Genomic DNA, 19,855 nt, shown 5'->3' with positions numbered 1-19,855 from the left:
TTCTTTACTACCCAGAAATAATTGTGACTTTCAAGTGAATGCATAACTCTTGAAATGCTTGGTTGGATTTGGAAGAAAAATTTTGCTTATTTTGAAAGAAATTGAAAACCTATTTAGGGAAGGAAAAAAACATGACAGGAGTTTATTTGTTCCCAAATTAGTTTATGTCATGCAAAGTTCCTTCACGCAAGATGATATAACTTCCTATTAGAGTCCCTGTATTCACCATTATAGATACTACTGAAAAGCCATAAGATGCTTTGGCTAAGCTACTACTCTGGAATAGAAAATTATATGTAAACAGCTATGCGACATTTATAATACTCTAGTGAATACTGCTGTAGCCCGGAGTTAATGCCATGCCCTGTCAATATTTCTACAGAAATCACCAGACACTCACAAACATTCCTTTGAACTTCTTTGAAGTTTACTAATCCTGAAACAATGTTAAAGTTTAAACATGGTTTGGGTATCCTTTTCTCATTGTCTTGATACTGTCAATGACTCAATTCTTATCAAAGACAGTCTCAATGACTTGAGAATAAAGGTGATTATATGACAAGAATCTAACCAAAATAATATTGGATAATTCTGGTGTGAGGTCTGAAAGTGCTAATTCCATTTGCCATCGTGTACCTTTGTGAGTTAGGATTTTTCCTGTTTCTGTCTCAATGAAAATATTAAAATTAATTCAGTGTGAAAGATAAATATTTCCTTATAAAGATTAATTAATATTTTCAATTTATGAGGCCAAATAAGAGCAAACTCACTGAAATTTACTTTTCAGAATAATTAAATTTTACTTTTATTTAATTCGAAGATCTTAGATTCCTCTCATCCCTTGTAGGAACTGGCCATTGATTTTTATGTTAAATGAGAGTGAGGGAGATAATTTTTTTGGACAATGTTTTAATATGTTATCTACATGAAGGAAATAATTCTCTAAATAGTAAAATAAGTGGCATGTAAAATTTTTTGGCTATGTAATCCAGAGCTTTGCTCAAACGGGGAAGGAGTTAAAGACACTTAACAAACTTGGAATAGAAGGAAATTACTTCAACACAAAGTTTATATATGAGAAACCCACAGCTAACATCATACTCAATGTTGAAAGACTGAAAGCATTTCCTCTAAGATCTGGAACAAAGCGAAGATGCCATCTTTCATCTCTTCTATCAGTGTACTACTGAAAGTCCCAGTCAGAGCATTTAGACAAGAAAAGTATTCAAATTGGAAATGAACAAGTAAAATCATCTCTTCACAGAAAATGTGATCTTAATGAAGATAACTCAAAGGTTATTTTAAAAAAACCTGTTAGAACAAATAAACAAATTTAGCAAAATTGCAGGATACAAAATCAATACACAAAAACCAGTTGTGTTTCTATATACTAACAATGACCAATCTGAAAAAGAGATTAAGAAAACAATTCCATTTACAGTAGCATCAAATGGAATAAAATACTTAGGAACCACCTCAATAGATGAAAAAAAAAGCACTTGGCAAAATTCAACATCCATTTATGATAAAAACTCTTAACCAAATGGTTATAGCGGGATTGTATGTCAACATAGTAAAGGCTGTATGTGATGAACCCATACTAACATCATACTCAATGGGGAAAAACTGAAAACTTTTGTTCTAAAAGCAGGAAAGCTTTTCCTCTAAGACAAAGATGCCCACTCTTGCCACTTTTATTCAGAATAGTGCTCGAAGTGCTAGCCATAGCAATTAGGCAAGAAAAAGAAATACAAAGCATCCAAGAACTAAGATTGTTACTCTTTGCAGATGACATGATGCTGCATATAGAAAATCATAAAGACTCCACCAAAGGAACTATTATACCTACTAAATGAATTCAGTAAAATTGTAGGATACAAAATTAATATACAGAAATTAGTTTCTACAAACTAATAGCAGACTATCAGAAAGAGAAATTAAGAAAACAGTGCAATTTATAATTGCATCAAAAAGAATAAAATACTTAGATAAATAACTGTATCCAAGATGTTGGAAGACCTTCTCTGAAAACCACAAGACATTGATGAAGAAATTGAAGGTGACGCAAATAAGTAGAATGATATATTATACTCATGGATTAGAAGAATTAACATTGTTAAAATGTCCATACTACCTAAAACAATTTACAGAGTCAATGCAATCCTTATAGAATATCAATGGCAGTTTTTTTTTACAGGACTAGAACAAATAATCCTAAAATTTGTGGGGAGCCATAGAAAAACCCAAATAACCAAAGCAATCTTGAGAAAGAAGAACAAAGCTGGAGGTATCATGCTCCCAGATTTTAAACTATACTACACTCCTATTACAATCAAAACACGATGGTACTCACGCACACACACACACACACACACACACACACATCAGACACATAAATCATTGGAACAGAATAGAGCACCCAGAAATAAATGTACACTTATATGGTCACTTAATGTCTATAAAAAAAGACAAGTATATACAATGAAGAAAAGATATCTTCAATAGATGGTGTTGGGAAAGAAAATTGGGTTGCAGCATACAAAATAATGGAAATGGACCACTCTCTTACACCATATAAGCAAATGAACTAAAAATGGATTAAACGTTTAAATGTAAGACCCATAACCATAAAACTCCCGGAAGAAAACATAGGCAGTAAGATCTTAGACATGTCTTATAAATATTTTTTTTTGATCTGTCTCCTCGGCAAGGACAACAAAAACAAAAATAAACAAATGGGTTGACATCAAACTAAAAAGCTTTTGCACAGTGAAGGAAGCCATCAACATAATGAAAGGACAACCTCTGAATGGGGGAAGGTATTCTCAAATGATATATCTGATATGGAGTTAACATTCAAAATATATGAAGAATTCATACAACACAATATCAAGAAACAAAAACATTTCAGTTAAGAAATGGGCAGAGGTGCCTGGGTGGCTCAGTCCGTTAAGTGTCCAACTTTGCCTCAGGTCATGATCCCACGGTTCGCAGGTTTGAGCCCCATGTTGGCCTCTGCTGACAGCTCGGAGCCTGGAGCGTGCTTCAGATTCTGTGTCTTCTTCTCTCTCTCTGCCCTTCCCCTGCCCACGCTCTGTCTCTCTCTCTCTCTCTCTCTCTCTCTCTCTCTCTCAAAAATGAAATAAACATTAAAAAGTTTTTTTAAAAGAAATGGGCAGAGGTTCTGAATGGACATTTTTCCAAACAAGACATAGATCTGGCCAACAGGTACATGAAAAGAAGCTCAACATCACTAATTGTCAGGGAAATGCTAATCAAAACGAGGAGACACTGTCTCATACCTGTCAGAATGGCCATTATCAAAAGACAATAAGTAACAAATGTTGGTGAGGATGTGTAGAAAAGGGAATCCTTCTGCACTGTTGGTGAGAATGTCAATTGGTATGGTCACTGTGGAAAACAGTATGGAAGTTCCTCAAAAAGCTAAAAATAGAACTATCATGCGATCCCCAAACTCCATTTCTAGGTAGTTATCTGAAGAAGGTGAAAACACTAATTTGAAAATATATATGCACTGCTATGTTCACCACAGCATAATTTAAAATAGCCGAGATATGGAAGCCACTTGTAACAAGCAATAGATGAATGGATAAAAAGATGTGGTATATAATGAAATATTACTTAGCCATAAAAAAGAATGAAATCTTGCCATTTGTGATGACATGGATAGACCTAAAGGGTATTATGCTAAGTGAAATAAGTTAGGCAGAGAAAGACAAATGCCATATGATTTTACTTGTATGTGGAGTCTAAAGGGCAAAACAAGTGAATAAACAGAATAGAACAGAAACAGACTCATAGATATAGACAACAAACGGATGGTTGCCAGAGGGGAGAGGGACGAGGAGATAGAGGAAAATATGTGAAGGGGATTAAAAGGTACAGTCTTCCAGTTATAAAATAAAGAAGACATGGGGATGTAATGTATAGCATAGAGAATATGTAAAACAATAATGTAAAAATTTTGTACAGTGACAGATAGCAACTAGACTTTTGTGGTGATCATTTTGCAAGGTGTATACATATTGAATCACTATGTTGTACACCTGAAACTCATATAATATTGTATGTAAATGATACTTCAACAAAAATACATTTCTTCTTCCTCTACAAAATAAAACATAACCAAGGAGGCAAAAGACATGTGCATAGAAAACTAAAAATTATTGCTGAAAGAAATTAAAGAAGAAACAAATAAATGGAAAGACATCTCATGTTCACAGATTGGAAGAATCAATATTTTTTTAGATGTCAGTGTCATCCAAAGTGATGTACAGATTCGGTGTAATTCCTATCAAAATCCAGAGAATATTTTTTGTGGAAATAGTAAAATCCATTCTCGAACGCATATGGAATCTCAGGGGACCCCAAATGACCAAAACAATTTTGAAAAAAAAACCAAGCTATGGCCCTTATACTTCCCGATGTCAAAACTTGTTACAAAGCTACAGTAGTTATAAGAGTGCAGTGTTGGCATAAAGACAGACACATAAGCCAATGGAATAGAATAGTCAGCCCATAAATAAGCTTTCATATGTGCTTAAATGATTTTTGACAAGGGAGCCAAGACCATTCAGTAGAGAAAGAACAGCCGTTTGAATAAATAGTGTTGTAAAAACTGTATATCTCCATGAAAAAAAAAATTAAAGTTGGGTCCCTACCTTACACTGTATACAAAATTAACTCAAAATGGGTTGAAAACCTAAATGTAAGAACTGTAAGTATAAAACTCTTAGAAGAAAACATGGGAAAAGCTTCACAATATTGGATTTGGCAATGATTTCTTGGATATGATGCCAAAATCATAGATACCAAAAAAAAAAAAAAAAACTGGATAAATTAGAGTTCATCAAAATGAAAAACTTTTGTGTATCCAAGGACACCAGAGGAATGACAGGCAATCCATGGAATCAGAAAAAAAATATTTGCAAGTCATATATCTGATATGAAGTTGATATGCAGAATACATAAAGAACTCTCACAACAACTACAAACAACCTGATTCAATTTTTTAATGTTTATTTATTCTTGAGAGAGAGAGACAGAGTGCGAGGAGAGGAGGGGCAGAGAGAGAGGGAGACACAGAATCTGAAGCAGGCTCCAGGCTCTGAGCTGTCAGCACAGACCCCAACTCAGGGCTCACACCCACGAACTGTGAGATCATGACCTGAGCTGTAGTCAGACGCTTAACTGACTGAGCCATCCAGGCACCCCCAAACAACCTCATTTAAAAATGAACACAGATTTGAACAGATATTTCTCCAAAGACAGTATACAAATGTGAGTAAGCACATGAAAAGTTCAACATCACTGGTCACTAGGGAAAAGCAGATCAAAGTAAAAATGAGATTATCAGCTCATACCCATTAGAATGGCTATTATAAGCAAACAAACCCCCAGGAAATAACAAGTGTTGGCAAAGATGTTGAGATATTGGAACACTTGTGCAATGTGGTGGGAATGCAAAATCTTTTAGCTTTTCTGCGAAATGGCAGATAATTAAAAGCAGAATTATTACATGATACAATACTATACTATATACTGTATACTGTATGGTGGGTGCCAGTAGAGTGGTGGGGTCAGGAAGGAGATAATGGGAAGTTAGTGTTTAATGGGTATGGAGTTTCAGCTGGAACAAAAAAAAAGACTCTGGGGTTGGATGGTGGCAATGGTTGCATAGCAATGTGAATGTATTTAGTACCATGGAACAGTACACTTAAAAATGGTAGAAAGGTACATTTTGTGTTGTGTATTTTGCCACACTTTTTCAGAAAAGAGCAGGACTCATCATTAAGACTACAATTGTGCCTCGTAGACCTTTTAGGAGGAAGAGAGATGTGCACTATTAATATAGGCCCAAGCAAAACTGTGAAATAAGTGGTTTGCTTTTTAGTTTCTTCTACCTCTCCCTTTCTAGATTTTTCCTAATTCTGATATTTTCTGTCTTCTAAGAACTTTATATTGTGATGATATACCCAATCCTGAGGTCTGTACCAATTTCTTCACCATTACCACTGTTAAAAGTTTATTCTGTTCCTTCACATTTTTCTCAGAAAAGTGCCCTACGTCAACTATCACTGAGGAATATAAGTTAATATTTTTCTTCCTGTGATGGTGTCAGTGATTGATTCTATGAGGAACACTTCAGCGAATTTGTAATGCGAATCTGGCACTGTGGAAGACAATTCAGGGGATTATTGGGCCTTCTAAGCACCCTCACATCACAACATGGAGACAGTCTCCTTCTTTGACTACAGCATGTCTGACCTTTGAGATCACAAAATTGGAAAAATGATGAGTTCCACGCACTCAAATAGCCCAGGAACATGGATTCTACTGATAAGTTCTTGCACACTGCTCGTTATTGTTCCATATCCTGTCCAACTGTGGCCTTACTCAACACCATTTAGTGATGGCTGTGGAGGCAAAAATCTCTACGTAGGCAGATTTTAACAAATAGTTTCAGACTTGAATGTAGATGTGTGGCATATGGAATAAAAAGGCAAATCAGCTACAATTCAAGAAACATTGTTCAAACGGTTTAAAATATACAATTCTCTGTTGGGGGAAAATAAATTGAAAATTTTCGGAAGCAATTTTTGAATAATCCAGTGGTTATTAGGAGTTTGTGATTTTTATAAGAATTACTTGAAAATGTGTGCTCATTAGATTTATTTTATAACAAAAAGAACCCCTGTTGAGACTATTCCAAAGGAAAAATGTTCTATTTAGCTGTTTTTCTAGTTTTAACACTTCCAGAAATCATTATCATAATCTTTATGTGTTAAAAAGAACAAAAGACATTGCAAATAGACATCAACGAAGTAATTGTAATGCAAAGTAGTTTCTTGGTATTTAAAAAAATGTCTGACACTTACGTGAGAATGTATGTACATTTTATACACACAATTGCTGAAACCTGGTGATAAAAACAGTTTAGAATACTTTAGAATCACAAATAGATTGTTGTAAAAATTGCTGGGAACTACAGGAAATTTGAAAATATACTAATGCAGATACATGCATAGTTCATTGAATGACACGCACACATTTATACAAATAATTATATAGTTTAGTTCCTTTTTTGTTCAATCAGATTCTCTGGGTTACGAGAGGTCCATGAGGTAATAATTGGCGTATTCCGGTTATTTTAAATATTTCAAAGGCCTTATGGCAATTGTAAATTTAGCCATGGTATGATTCATAGACTAATCAAATTTCTTAGCTTTTGGATGGGATGACATCAATTCTGTCTGGAAATACTGGTTCCCTCAGGCCGACTAGAAATTCTCATAGAACTTTGTAGGCTTTTGATAAAAATAGAACAGCGGACTAATAATTAGGCCTCAGAAGATGAGCTTTAAGAACTCATGTTCTGAGGTCAGAAAGACCTGGGTTCTAATGTTAGTGCCAGCGCTCACTAGCTAGTCTGTCTCGGGCGAGCTACTTTATGCCTTGTAATGACACATGGCCCAAGTTTCCTCACTTTTTAAAATCGAAGAAAATGCCTCCTTCCTAAGGTTGATGTAAGGAATAAATAAACTACTGCAAATAGAATGCCTAGCACAGAACAAACTATTGTTTGTTCTTGATAAATTGTAGCTATTAAGATTCCTGTTATTACAGAATATAGCTGGACCATGAAATTTTTCAAAATAAGGGATCTAGGCGTAAAATAAATGAAATAGACCACCGGTAAGAAAGCACGTTTACTTAATGTCATTAAGTGACATTTCTAAATCAGCTTTCAGTACTCCTGTATGATCTCAAGAACACGCACCAGGTCTATTATTACTGTATAATATTTTGCCCATAAGGAGCTTAAGTCAAATTACGATTTCGCGACTGGGTTGCCAAGCACAGCCTAACTATTAACCAGCATATCTATTCCCACAGTGGCTAATGCAACCAGTCAGGGCAAGAACAAACTTGTCAAAGGAAAATCTCCACGGTTGCTGAGAAGTATAGTCCAGCAGGGGCTATTTGTGGTTGAGATAATCTATTTTTTAGAGAGGGACCTTTGCAGATGTTGGATCATGAAATAAAGCCCTACCTGATTGTTATTGTGAACAACCAAATGTCCAAACCCTTCAGCTTCTACCAAGCCTCTTGGATCGCTTAAACTCAGGACAAATACAAAAAGGGCCAGAAATTGCCTTTGTTGTGATAAAAGCACCCAGAGTTCCAAGAACAATGATATGCAACGGGAAGGTGTTCTGTTTAGTTCCAGGAGTGCATCACAGCTATGGATCTTTGAGCTTCAGTCCTGGGTGATTTGGTCTGCCCACTCCTGAAATTCTGATATGCCTGGGGAATAGCAAGGTGGAGTTGAAGATATAACAATCATAATTCCTCATATTTTATGGTTCTAAGAGTTGTATTTTATATGAATTATGTCATTGGATTCCCATAGCAATCATTTGAGCGAGAGAGGGCAGGATGTCATTATTCTAATCTTACGAGGGAAGAAAAGGGCTCGCTGTGGTTAAGTGGTTTAGCCAAAGCACTCGGGTAATAGGAGACAAAACCGAGCTTAGGTCCTCAGTCTTCTGACCCTAAGTGGCCTTCTTTGTGTGTGACCACACGGGCTTCTGTGTGTGGTGATTTATTGGAATGCCATCTGCAGAAAAAGCTCTACATTAATAAAGTAGACTTAAAAGGGGGAAAATAGTCCTTGTGTTAATCTACCTCTGCCATTTGTGGCTAAGCTTTTTTTTTTTCTATTATTGTCTGATTTCTTAAGCCAAATGGGGTTCTGGAAGCTCATTTTTTTCCTCTCTCGATTAGGCTCCAATTATGAAAGATGTGATTTTGAGAATGGGCTCTGTAGTATGACACAAGATCGGAGTCTGCAACCTGGTTGGACAAAGAGAAACGGGATGGCCGGTCACTCACTTCCATTTTATGATCACAGTGGTAGTATGTCTGGTAAATGCTTCGAATTTCTTTCTTTTTCCTTTTCTTCTTTTTTTGCTTTGGTCAAGTGGTTGATTATTTATATGGCAATTATTGGGTGATTGTATTTATCAATTATTATAATGTCTAACTTTATGCATTCTTTAACCACTTTCAAGATGTTTATCGTATAAAATATCACATTGGATTCTCAAAATTGGGTTCCTGGGGTCCTAAAGGTCTATCTAATCCTTGGGATTTTCTAGCTATTTTGACTCTTCGTGGAAAATGTAAAATTTAATGTGATAATGCTACATAGATTAATTAATCATATTATTTTGCTCTTGGCTATGCTGATTTCAGCTCCCATGGGCTGCTCAGTAGCCCTTGAGGTGGCTCCGGGGCCAGACATTATTCATTTCTTTATTTGATAACTAACCAACTTCACATTCGTTCGCCATTTTGTACCAGGTGATTAAGATATTTTAGTGAACAAAAATCAACTGTATGCCTTTCCTCATCTGACGGGCTTATACTTGATATGAAAAGAGGTCGTTTATTGCCTGGCATAACTAATTGAAGGCTGGTGATTTTTTTGTAAAAGTGATGCTTTTCCCAAATAAACACAATCAAATTTTAAATGTATTTCCCTAGAGATAATTTAAAGCAAGCCGATCTTTGGGTATTAGGCATTAATTCTTTGGAAACGTTTACGTATGTTTACAAACGTTTACATACAATTCCACGAATACTTATACATGTGGAATTAGAATCCTGGCTCCATCATTTACAAGCTATATGATCTTGAGCAATGTACTTTTTTAAGCTGTGTTTTTCTCTGTGTTCTGAGGAGGGGAACAATGATACTTAGTCTGTAGGTAGAGCTAGATGGGATGTTGTTGGTAAAACTTGCCATAAAACATCTGGCATTCAAAAAAAGTTGCTATTTAGTACATTTGTGAATAATTTTGATGTTCCTGACTTTAACTTCGATATAAGTGAACTGGAGTTTGTTACTTTGCTTGGCTTTGTTATTTTGTTTGGCAAAAATACTTTTTCAAAAATAACTGTTAACAATTGTTAGGAATAAGCCAATTTTATTCAAACAAGGGACCAACTTCACAAACAGGAGCAATGACTCACTGCAATATATAACATTTTTATTACGTATCCAGTTATGTTAGATGGTGATGATATTGAATCTGGTTCCCAATTTTTAGCCATTGCAATACCTTGCCAGTTGTTTGATTCTGTGTATCTCTCCTTTAGAATCTCCCTGCTGCTTCTTTCTTTTACTTAAAAACTTTTCACAGCATACATTTACTTATCCTAGTCTTCTTCATGGACAGAATATCTGATATTTTATCTTTTTGTTGCCTATGGCTCTTGTTCTTTTCTTCTTTTGGGCCTCCTCATCTTGGAGTTAGACAACCAGGATCTCTGTCATTCTGCTTCCGGCTTCCCTCTTTCCTTCCCTCCTCCATTTCCTCCCTTTTTCTTTGTTTTTCTTCCTACTCTTCTCTCATGCTGATTTTTTTGATAGTCAAGAGATAAAATGGGGGCAATTCACATCAAAATTGTGATGTTATATAGACAGACACCATTGTAGTGAGATCACTTGGTCTGGAGTCGGGCTAGATGGGTTTGAACCCTGCCTGTCAAACTGCTAGTTGTGTAGTCTCAATTTCTTTGTCTGTGAAGTGGGAATAATCATAAGAAAAGCCTCATAGGAAAAAGCGGCAAAATATTGCCCGGCGAGGTTATTGAAGGCTGATGATTTTAATAATTGTGATGCATCTCTTGTAACTACAATTAAATGCTAAAATATGAGTATTGTCTACATATAATTTTAAATAAGCAAATGTTCTGCCTTTAGATATTAGCTGTTTGAAGATGTTTATAGAAAAATAATCTTATTGGAATCTTGTCTTCATTCAAAAATCCTTATTTCATGAGTATTAATACAATTTTTGATTAATTTACTCTTGAAATAATTTGGTGGTGCTCCAAAATAATATTTTTCATCATGTAATCAATGCCTTGAGAAGTTTTCAGAGCTAAGTTTGAAAATCTATCAGAACATTAAAAACATCACTATGTCAATATTTGAAGTCTACTAAAGCTCAGGGCACAGTGATTAAAACATAATATTGATTTAAAAAAGTATATAGCATCGCATTTAGATGAAATGGTATCACTACAAAAATTCAAATACATCTTTTCAACAATGGTAAAACTTTAATTAAAAAAAGAATTAAATATGAGTTTTTCTTGGAACTTATCAGAATATAGAGTTTTAAATAATTCTAAAGTTCAGGTGATATTAAGGGTGATCCGTGAGGTTTTTTAAAAAATGTTTATTTATTTATGAGACACACACACACACACACAGAATCCGAAGCAGGCTCCAGGCTCTGAGCTGTCAGCACAGAGCCTGATACGGGGCTCAAACTCATGAATGGTGAGATCATGACCTGAGCCAAAGTTGGTCGCTTAACTGACTGAGCCACCCAGTGCCCCTGTTCTCTATGGCCGCACCTGCAATGACTCATTGCTGGGCAGTTTTTTGATCATATGGGATTTCTGGGTAGCATATAATAGCTTTGAAAGTTTTGTTTACACTGTGTTTCTTAATTCATGGCCATATTAACTCTATTTTGCCTAGTAAGCTATAAGCAGGGTCTATATGTCCACTTATTTTTTATTTGTATGGCCCCTATCCCAGTTTATTACAGTCATTTCTAGCATATGAAAAGTTTCCAGAAAACTTTACTATAAATAGCCATATACCCACAATTTAGGTTATACATCTAAAATTACTGTATTTGTTTTATGAAATATCTATCCATCTGCCAATCCATTTCTCCATTTATCAATCCATCATATTTTCAATGCATTCCAAAGAAGTTGCAGGAATCACTTTGCCCCAAGTATACGAGTATCTAGACACAGGGGTCAACAAAACATGGCCTGTGGGTCATTTGCCTGTTTTTGTAAATCAAGTGGGTTTTTTATAGCCTTTTTCTTAAAGTTTATGTGTTTATTGTGAGAGGAAGAGAGAGAGAATCCCAAGCAGGCTCTGCACCGTCAGCATGGAGCCCGACTCGGGGCTCAAACTCACTAACTGTGAAATCATGACTTGCGCCGAAACCAAGAATCAGTAGCTCAACTGACTGAGACACCCAGACACCCCAGAAGAAAGTTTTATCACAGCCCAGGCCCTCCTACTCATTTACAAAGTGACTGTGGCTGCTTTTGTGCTATAACTTTGGAGTTGAGTGGTTGTGACAGAGACCATATGGTCCACAAAGCCTAAACTATTCGGCACTTTAAGAAAAAGTGTGTTTGCCCTGTGCTAGAATTCAATATTCATTACAGTTTTTTTTTAATTTTGAGGTCATGTTTACATTATATGCAAACACAATCATAAGTGTACTATTTGATAAGTTCTGACAAAGGCACTCACCTGTGCAACCTAAGCACCTCACAAAATGTAGAGCCTTATCGTCATGCCACAGAATTCCCTCATATACCTTCCTAGTCAACCTTTGCTCCCATCCTCCACTCCCAAGATAATCACCGTTTTAATTTCTTCTGCTGTGGGTTTGTCTTGCCTGTTCTGGAACTTCATATAAATCAACTCATAAAGTATACACACTTTGTTCAAAGTTTTCTTCACTTAGCCTAATGCTTCAGATTCATCCATGTTGTAGCATGTATCATGTATCATGAGTTCTTTCCTTTTTTATTGCTAGGTAGTATGCAATTATATGAATTTATTCATCCATTCTCCCTTTGAAGGACATGTATGGTTTTTTTCCTGTTTTGAAATATGATGAAGAAAACTGCTATAAACATTTCTATATAAGTCTTTGTGTCTTTCTGTTTTTAAATCTCTTGGGTAAATACATAGAAGTGAAATGCTGTGTCGATGTATGTTCAGTTTTACGAGAACTTCCAGATCTTTCTCTAAGGTGTTTCTAATTTAGTTTAAGTGGCTGGTTAATTTGCTTAACCTCCAATGGAAGATGTTTTGTTTGTTGTGCGCAGCAGTTCAAATATCAATTCAGTTCTTTTAACCTTTACTAGAAGTACACCTTCCCTGCACATGCATGTTTTAATTTTAGCCAGAGATTTGGGTAGTTTTTTCATAGAACACAGGCTACCTCTTTTTCTGGCTCTCCTCTTCCCAGAATTCTTCCCTTTATTCATTGCGGACCTGGCTGTCCTAGCTTCCTTTGGTTGATTCTTCTGGCCAAGAAGAGAACAGTCTTTCTATCAGGATTTTAGCCGCAGGGCGCCTGGGTGGCTCAGTCGGTTGGCTGTCCAACTTCAGCTCAGGTCACAATCTCGCGGTCCTTGAGTTCAAGCCCTGCGTTGAGCTCTGTGCTGGACAGCTCAGAGCCTGGAGCCTGCTTCCGATTCTATGTCTCCCTCTCTCTCTGCCCCTCCCCCTCTCACACTCTGTCTCTCACTCTCAAAAATAAATAAACATTCAAAAAAATTAAAAGAAAAAAAAAAGAATTTAGGCTCACACTCCAGCTACCACTGCAGCCTAACCTCAGGCCATAGCCCGAAGGAATCTACCTTGTTCTGATCCTTTCCTCCAAGTCTCTGTTCTCATAAAAATATGCCGCTTTGGTTTATCTTTAAAGCCTCCTGAGATCTCAACTTGTAGGTTTTTCTGTATAAGCGTTCTGTTTATCATTGGGTGTTCTCACATCAGCATATCTAAATTGTTCCATGCTGCCCTTTGTGAAGGGCACTAGGAACCATAATGTATTTCTGAATACTTACTTAGCGAGCTGCATTATTTAGACAGTGAGTTGTATTATTTTACTAATAAATAGCAGGAGACAAAAACTGGAAAGAACCTCCTATTCACTTCCTAGATCAAGTTTTCTCAGTCTTTATAGTCTTCATCTCTGAAATCAGTGAAAAGTTAATGTTCACTTGTTCTTTTATATATTTATTATTTCCAACACTTTTTACCGAGGATCTACATTGCTCCACATATTATTATAGGACCTGCAGATATAAGAGTGTAGAAGAACACAGTTCTTGTCCCAGTGAACTCGCAATCTAGTGATGGAGACATAAACCTTATACCTTTTCTGTTCTAGGAATCTGCATATTATTTCCTTCAAGGACCAGATAGTAAATAGTTTTGGCTTTTTAGATCATACAGTTTATGTCCCAACTACTCAATTCTGCTATTACGCTGTGAAAGTAGCCATTGGTAATACATAGAGATTAAGCATGGCTGTGTTATAATAAAACTTTATTGATGGACCCTGAAGTTGATCATTCATATAATTTTCACGTGTCAGAAAATAATTTTCTTTTAAACTTTTTCAACCATTTAACCCACGTAACAACCCTTAGCTCTCAGGCTATACAAAATCTGGTGGCAAGTGGGATTTATTTTTTTAATTTTTTTTATTAAAAAAAATTTTTTTTTAATGTTTATTTATTTTTGAGACAGAGAGAGACAGAGCGAGACAGAGCGAGACAGAGCATGAGCGGGGGAGGGTCAGAGAGAGAGGGAGACACCGAATCGGAAGCAGGCTCCAGGCTCTGAGCCATCAGCCCAGAGCCCGACGCGGGGCTCGAACTCATGGATGCGAGATCGTGACCTGAGCTGAAGTCGGACGCTTAACCGACTGAGCCACCCAGGCGCCCCGGCAAGTGGGATTTATATATGAGTCATAGTTTGCTGTCAGTAAACATTAGTTGAGCATTTTTGCATCTGACAATATGCACTCCTGGGGATGTATGAGTATAAAATAAAATTCCTCCTCCAAGAACTAACAAATAAATTATAATCTTAATTTTAGTGGTTAGTGTTCACTTTTGTAGCAAACATAGGTGAGGTGTACCTTGATGTATACTCCGATTCTGTGTAAGAAACAGTTTCATTATGGTATTACTTAAAAATTCACCTGAATTTTCAATTAAGGAGGAGATTTTATTTTAGTTAATAACAGTTAAGCCTGTTCCCTACAATAAAATAAAAACAAGATTTGTATTATGGATGGAATTCAGTATATTCTTTTATTTGCTCCATTTTTAATATTGTAGTTACACCATTTTAAAAGTAAAAAAATAATTAAACACGGAAAATTTATGCTTATGTACATGTATTTATATAACGTGGTGACAATTGTGAATTTCAGTTCAAAAGCTTTTTTTAACCCTAGAGTGGGTAAGCCATCATGACAAATGCTGTGAATACTATAAAGACTATTGAAATATATGTTGCATATGATATGATCTCTTTGGAAAGCATTCTTGAGAATAAAACAATTAATTATAATACAGGGGAAATTTGAAAAATGCTGTGATGTTAGTCGGAGCGTATTATTCTGTGGATGTAGGCAAATTCTGACCCTGGGAAAAAAGCCACTCTAAATGGGAACTGATGTCATCACTTTTTTTTAAGTTTATATTTATTTTGAGAGAGAGAGCACATGCACAAGTGGGGGAGGGGCAGAGAGCTAGAGGGAGACACAGAGAGAGAGACAGAGAGAGAGAATCCCAGGCAGGCTTCACACCGTCAGCACAGAGCCCGATGTAGGGCTCAAACCCCTGAGCCCCAATATCATGACCTGAGCTGAAATCAAGAGTCGGACACCCAACCAACTGAGCTACCCAGGCACCCCCTGATGTCATCACTTTAAGACAGGGCTTGAGAAGGGACTTGAGAGATGAGTGGTGTTCCAGTGAATAGGGAAGTGAAAGACATGATGTTCGCTACTGAAAGAACCACATAAGGACCATGTAGAGATGCTCGGTGTATCGGTGTGCTCAGGCAGTGATATACAGTCTGTTCTGGCTAGAGGATACGGTCTTTGGAAATGAAGATTAGGCCAAAAGTATATTTGGGAATGTCAAGAATTATGTCACCCAAAGGTTACTGATTTCGTGCCTCAGTACCATTGCCTTCCCTGTTTTCCCTCCTCTACCAACTCCTTCACAGTTGAAGGTCCTCTTTCTGCTGCTGGCCAACCAGGCAGCAGAAATGAAAGACATTGATGGATGTGTGGCAGTGTCTGAGAAGTTGCACAAAGAATTTCAAGGGCATACATATTTGGTACTTAATGATTCATTCTGCCTCCGGTAGTATTTTGCAGAGAGCTTTATTTCTTCCACAAATTCTTTGATTGTCAAGCTAATAATATCAAGGTCCTGGATGTGCGCCTGCATGCATGTGCATTTTAAATTAGTGAGCTACGTGAAGTTTTCAGAATTCCTGAACAAAATTGATGTCTATTTTTTATTAGATAATATAATATCTGTTTATTTCCCCAATCCTTTTATTTCAAATTCAGAGTAATACACCAGTCAGGTAATCATAGTTGACAACTTAGATGATTATTTGAATTAACTGATAGGACATCAATGAAATTTTTCCATTTAACAATAAGTAGTCAAGCTGTCAAATTTTTTTAAGGTAAGCAATATTATTCCACTGGTTGGAGCTAAAAATAACACATTCCACAATTTCTCTGTAAAAATACGGAATTTTTTTCCTATGTATCATTTGTTTTTCTTTTGGCAGGAATCTTATCTTTACAGGCAGATGGCTTGTTTATTTGTTAAATTTATGTGGGTATATATTCTTCAAATTAATTTAGCCATAAGTGAAAAAATATATACTCAACAGAAATTCATAAAATCAAATAGTAGTGTATTAAAATAAATATAATACACATTTCAAAGAATATATCTTTTGAACCACAGCCAAATGGCCAGTAGCCGGCTATGTTCCCAAATGAAAGTGGGCAGGGAATTTCACCAATTAAAGCAGTTGGAAAGGACCCAGCGGATTTCATTTCTTTGCAAATGAAGTCTGGCAACACTGATGAGTAGATACATTGATTCAGTGTGTCCTACAACTGAATTAGTCAAGGAAGAATTTACAAGAACTCAGCGAGTTTAGGCTTCATAGACTGGTCAGCCACCCTAAAATGTAGTAAGTGGAACAGGAGAACCAAACTAATGCCTACCTAATTGTGGTAGGCAGAATTCTAAAGATGTACCTCCCAAGATTCCCAACCCTTGGTTTTTCAGTCAAAACTAATCTAGGTACTTTTGTGAAAAGACTTTATAGATGTACTATGGTTGCTAATCATCTGACCTTAAAATAAATTTAATCTGGACTGTTCAAGTGAGCTCAGTGTAATCACATGGTTCCTTAGGAAAGTCTATGTGTAAGATCATGTCATTTGCAAATAGAGATAGTTTTACTTTCTGTTTCCATTCTAGATTCCTTTTATTTCATTTCCTTATCTAATTGCCTGGCTAGAAACTCCAGTGCAATGTTGAACAGAAGTAGTAACAGATATTCTTATCCTACTCCTATTAGAGGGGAAATTTTTCAATCTTTTACGATCAGGTATGATGTTAGGTGAGGGTTTTTTGTGGATGTAATTTGTTAGGTAAGGATATTCCCTTCTGTGACTCATGTATCGAGTGTTTTTATCATGAGAGTTTGTCACATGTGTTTCTGCATCTGTTGAGACGATCATGTGGTTTTGGCCTTTCCTTGATCAATGTGGTGTTTTATAGTGATGGGTTTTCATATGTTGAGCTAACTAAATTCCTGAGATAAATTCTACCTGGTCATGGTGAATAATCCTTTTCATATCTCGCATGATGAGGCTTTCTTGTATTTTGTTTAGTTAGTATTTTTACATTTATATTAATTAGAGTTATCAATCTATAGTTTTGTTGTCATAGGTTGGGCTGGTTTTGATACCAAGGTAATAATGGTCTCACAGAGTCGACAAGTCTTCTCTCCTCTTCCAATTTGTGCAAGAGTTTGTGAAGTATTGGTTTTAATTCTTGTTTAAGTGGTTTATAGAATTCACTGGTGAATCCTGCCATGAGTGAGAATTTCTTTGTGGGAAGTTTTTGATTGCTGATTTGTTCTTTTTACTTGTTATAATTTATTCAGATTTTATATTTCTTCTTGAGTTAGTTTTGGTCCTGAGTCAGTGTTTGTGTCTTTAAGAATTTGTCCATATCATTTATGCTATCTAATTCGTTGGCTTGCAAATGTTGATGATATTACCCTACAGTTTATTTCTATCAAGTTGGTAGTTCTGACCCTTGTTTGACTCTTCAGTTAGCAAATTGAGTCCTTTTGTCCCCCTATTAGTCAGTCTAGTAAAAGGTTTGTTAATTTTGTTGATCTTTCCAGGAACCAACTTTTGGTTTAATTGGTTTCTGTTGTCTATTTTTTATTTCATTTATCTCTGTTCTAATGTTTATTATTTTCTTCCTTTGCTGGCTTTGGGTTTGGTCTGCTCTTCTTTTACTAGCTTTGTAAGATGGAAGGTTAGACTGTGTTTAAAACTTTCTTTTTTTAAGTTTAATAATTTAGAGCTCCAAATTTATTTCTAAGCACCGATTTAACTGTGTCCCATACATTTTGATACAATGTATTTTCAATTTTATTTACCTCAAGTATTTTCTTGTTTTAATATATTTTTTTAATGTTCATTTATTTTTGAGAGAAAGAGACAGAGTGTGAGCAGGAGAGGGGCAGAGAGAGAGAAGGAGACACAGGGTCTGAAGCAGGCTCCAGACTCTGAGCTGTCAGCACAGAGCTCAACAGGGAGCTCAAACTCATGAACTGTGACATCATGACCAACCAACTGAGCCACCGAGGCTCCCCTTTAATATTTTTTTAATGTTCATTTATTTTTGAGAGAAAGAGACAGAGTGTGAGCAGGAGAGGGGCAGAGAGAGAGAAGGAGACACAGGGTCTGAAGCAGGCTCCAGACTCTGAGCTGTCAGCACAGAGCTCAACAGGGAGCTCAAACTCATGAACTGTGACATCATGACCAACCAACTGAGCCACCGAGGCTCCCCTTTAATGTTTTTTTAATGTTCATTTATTTTTGAGAGAGAGACACAGAGCACGAGCAGGATAGGGACAGAGAGAGAGAGGGAGACACAGAATCAGAGCAGGCTCCAGGCTCAGCTCAGAGACTGGGCTCAAACCCAGGAGCTGGGAGACCATGACCCTGGCTGAAGTCATATGCTTAACCTACTGAGCCACCCATGTGCCCCTATCTCAAGTATTTTCTAATTCTCTTCTGGTTTCTCCTTTGACCCATTAGTTCCTAGGAGTATGTTGTTTGATTTCCACATATTTGGGATTTTCCCACATTTCTTTCTGCTCTTGACTCAAATGACTCCACTGTGGCTATAGAACATTACTTGTTTAATTCAATTCTTCTTAAATATATTGAGACTTGTTTTATGGCTAAAATGTGGTCATTCCTGGAGAATATTCTGTGTGCACCATAGAAGCATATGCATTTTGCTGTCGTTGGATGGAGTGTTCTATATGTCTGTTAGGTCTAAGAGGAGTATCATGTTGCTCAAGTTTTTTATTTCCTTACTGATATTCTAAGTATTTTATCCAATCTTAAATGTAAGGTACTGGAGTCTCCAACTTTTATTGTTGAATTGTCTATTTTCGCTTTGTTTTTATTGACTTTTGCTTCATATACTTTAGGCTCTATTTTGAGGAACATATGTTGGTAATTATTATATTTTCTTGATGGGTTGATTCTTTTATCATTATAAATTGTACTTGTTTGTCCCTAATAGCAAATCTTTTTGTGCATGTTCATTTTTTTCCTGAATTTCCAGATCTTCTTTAGTTATTATTTGTATATTATGGTTTTCATATCCCTTTATTTTCACCCTCTTTGGATAATTATATTATTGGATCATGATCATACTTTTATACAATGTGTCAACCTTGGAGTTTTGACTGGGGACTTTCACCAATTTACATATAACATAATTACTTATGAGATGGACTTCACAGCTGCCAGTTGCTATTTGCTTTCTGTCTGTCTCCTGTTTTTCTTGTTACTCTTTTCCTCCATTACTATTTTCTGTTACACAGATATTTTGT

At 36.1% G+C, this 19,855-nt stretch overlaps 1 protein-coding gene across 3 annotated transcripts in view; it reads left to right on the top strand.

Annotated features, from left to right (window-relative positions):
• The window catches only part of MALRD1 (MAM and LDL receptor class A domain containing 1), an 824,069-nt gene that overhangs the window by 49,234 nt on the left and 754,980 nt on the right, over positions 1-19,855 (top strand). For all 3 annotated transcript variants that reach the window (XM_058681758.1, XM_058681759.1, XM_058681757.1), the window contains one exon: positions 8,809-8,949. In XM_058681758.1, the coding sequence (XP_058537741.1) occupies positions 8,809-8,949 (141 nt within the window). The remainder of the gene's footprint in view (positions 1-8,808; positions 8,950-19,855) is intronic.

The sequence above is a fragment of the Neofelis nebulosa genome, chromosome 8, assembly GCF_028018385.1.
Source record: "Neofelis nebulosa isolate mNeoNeb1 chromosome 8, mNeoNeb1.pri, whole genome shotgun sequence".
Lineage (NCBI taxonomy): Eukaryota > Metazoa > Chordata > Mammalia > Carnivora > Felidae > Neofelis > Neofelis nebulosa.
Note: the sequence above shows the minus strand (reverse complement) of the source record. Positions and strands in the feature narration are given on the sequence as shown.